An 826-nucleotide genomic window follows, 5' to 3' on the forward strand; every position below is an offset into this window, starting at 1 on the left:
ATTAAAAAAATAAAAAAACAAAAGAAAGATCTGAAAAACAATTTTTACAAAAAAGAAAAAAGATAACATTAATTAAAGAAAAATGTCCAAAGAACTATATTCATAATTAAAATTATATATTTAAAGTATGTTCACAATTTTTTGTATATATATACACACACATATACATATACATATACATATATACATGTATGACTATTAAAAATCTATCATTGTCAAGTTCTGCAATAAGCGTTATGCATTTTTATGTTGTTATTGCATATTTTTTCAATAATCTCAATCGATGTCAAATGGATTTTTATGAAGATTTCAATGAAAACATTTATATCTTAAACAGGAGAGCACAGTGTAGAATACAACAGGAAAATATACGTGTCAGAGACAAAAGATGACGATCTTTATTGCTATTTCAAATCAACAAAATCTAAGCTTTCTAAACAAGACGTCAGAGAAGTTTTGAGTTAGAAAAATCACCTTGAAATACTTTTCCAGATATGATCATCCTGAAAGCTGATCTGAACCAGCTGTAAAAGAACGCATAAATAAAAGGGTTGAGCAGAGAATTAGACAGTGCAAGCCAGTTAAGTGTGTCAAACACGGGGATGGACACTGAATCATAACTAAAAGTAAGAAATGTCATGCAAAAAAAGAAAGGAGTCCAGCACATCAGAAAGACTCCCATAATGATAGCCAAAGTTATTGTGGCCTTTTTCTCCATCTTACTGACAGTTGCTCTAGACTTTGTGTTCTGGATGCTGCGTGCCTGTCTCTGTGCCACGAGGAAAATCTTTAGGTAGATACAGAGCATTATGATCACTGGCAGGTA

The 826-nt window shown here is 31.1% G+C and overlaps 1 protein-coding gene across 1 annotated transcript; it reads right to left on the bottom strand.

The window, feature by feature from the left end:
* Positions 1–474: 474 nt before the first annotated feature.
* Positions 475–820, bottom strand: LOC121964224 (trace amine-associated receptor 1-like; the record flags this gene model as incomplete). Its single annotated transcript, XM_042514437.1, has 2 exons — positions 475–609; positions 724–820. Coding segments are annotated over 2 exons (232 nt in total), but the record flags the coding sequence as incomplete, so codon positions are not given.
* Positions 821–826: the final 6 nt, after the last annotated feature.

The sequence above is a fragment of the Plectropomus leopardus genome, unplaced genomic scaffold (assembly GCF_008729295.1).
Source record: "Plectropomus leopardus isolate mb unplaced genomic scaffold, YSFRI_Pleo_2.0 unplaced_scaffold14695, whole genome shotgun sequence".
Taxonomy (NCBI): domain Eukaryota; kingdom Metazoa; phylum Chordata; class Actinopteri; order Perciformes; family Serranidae; genus Plectropomus; species Plectropomus leopardus.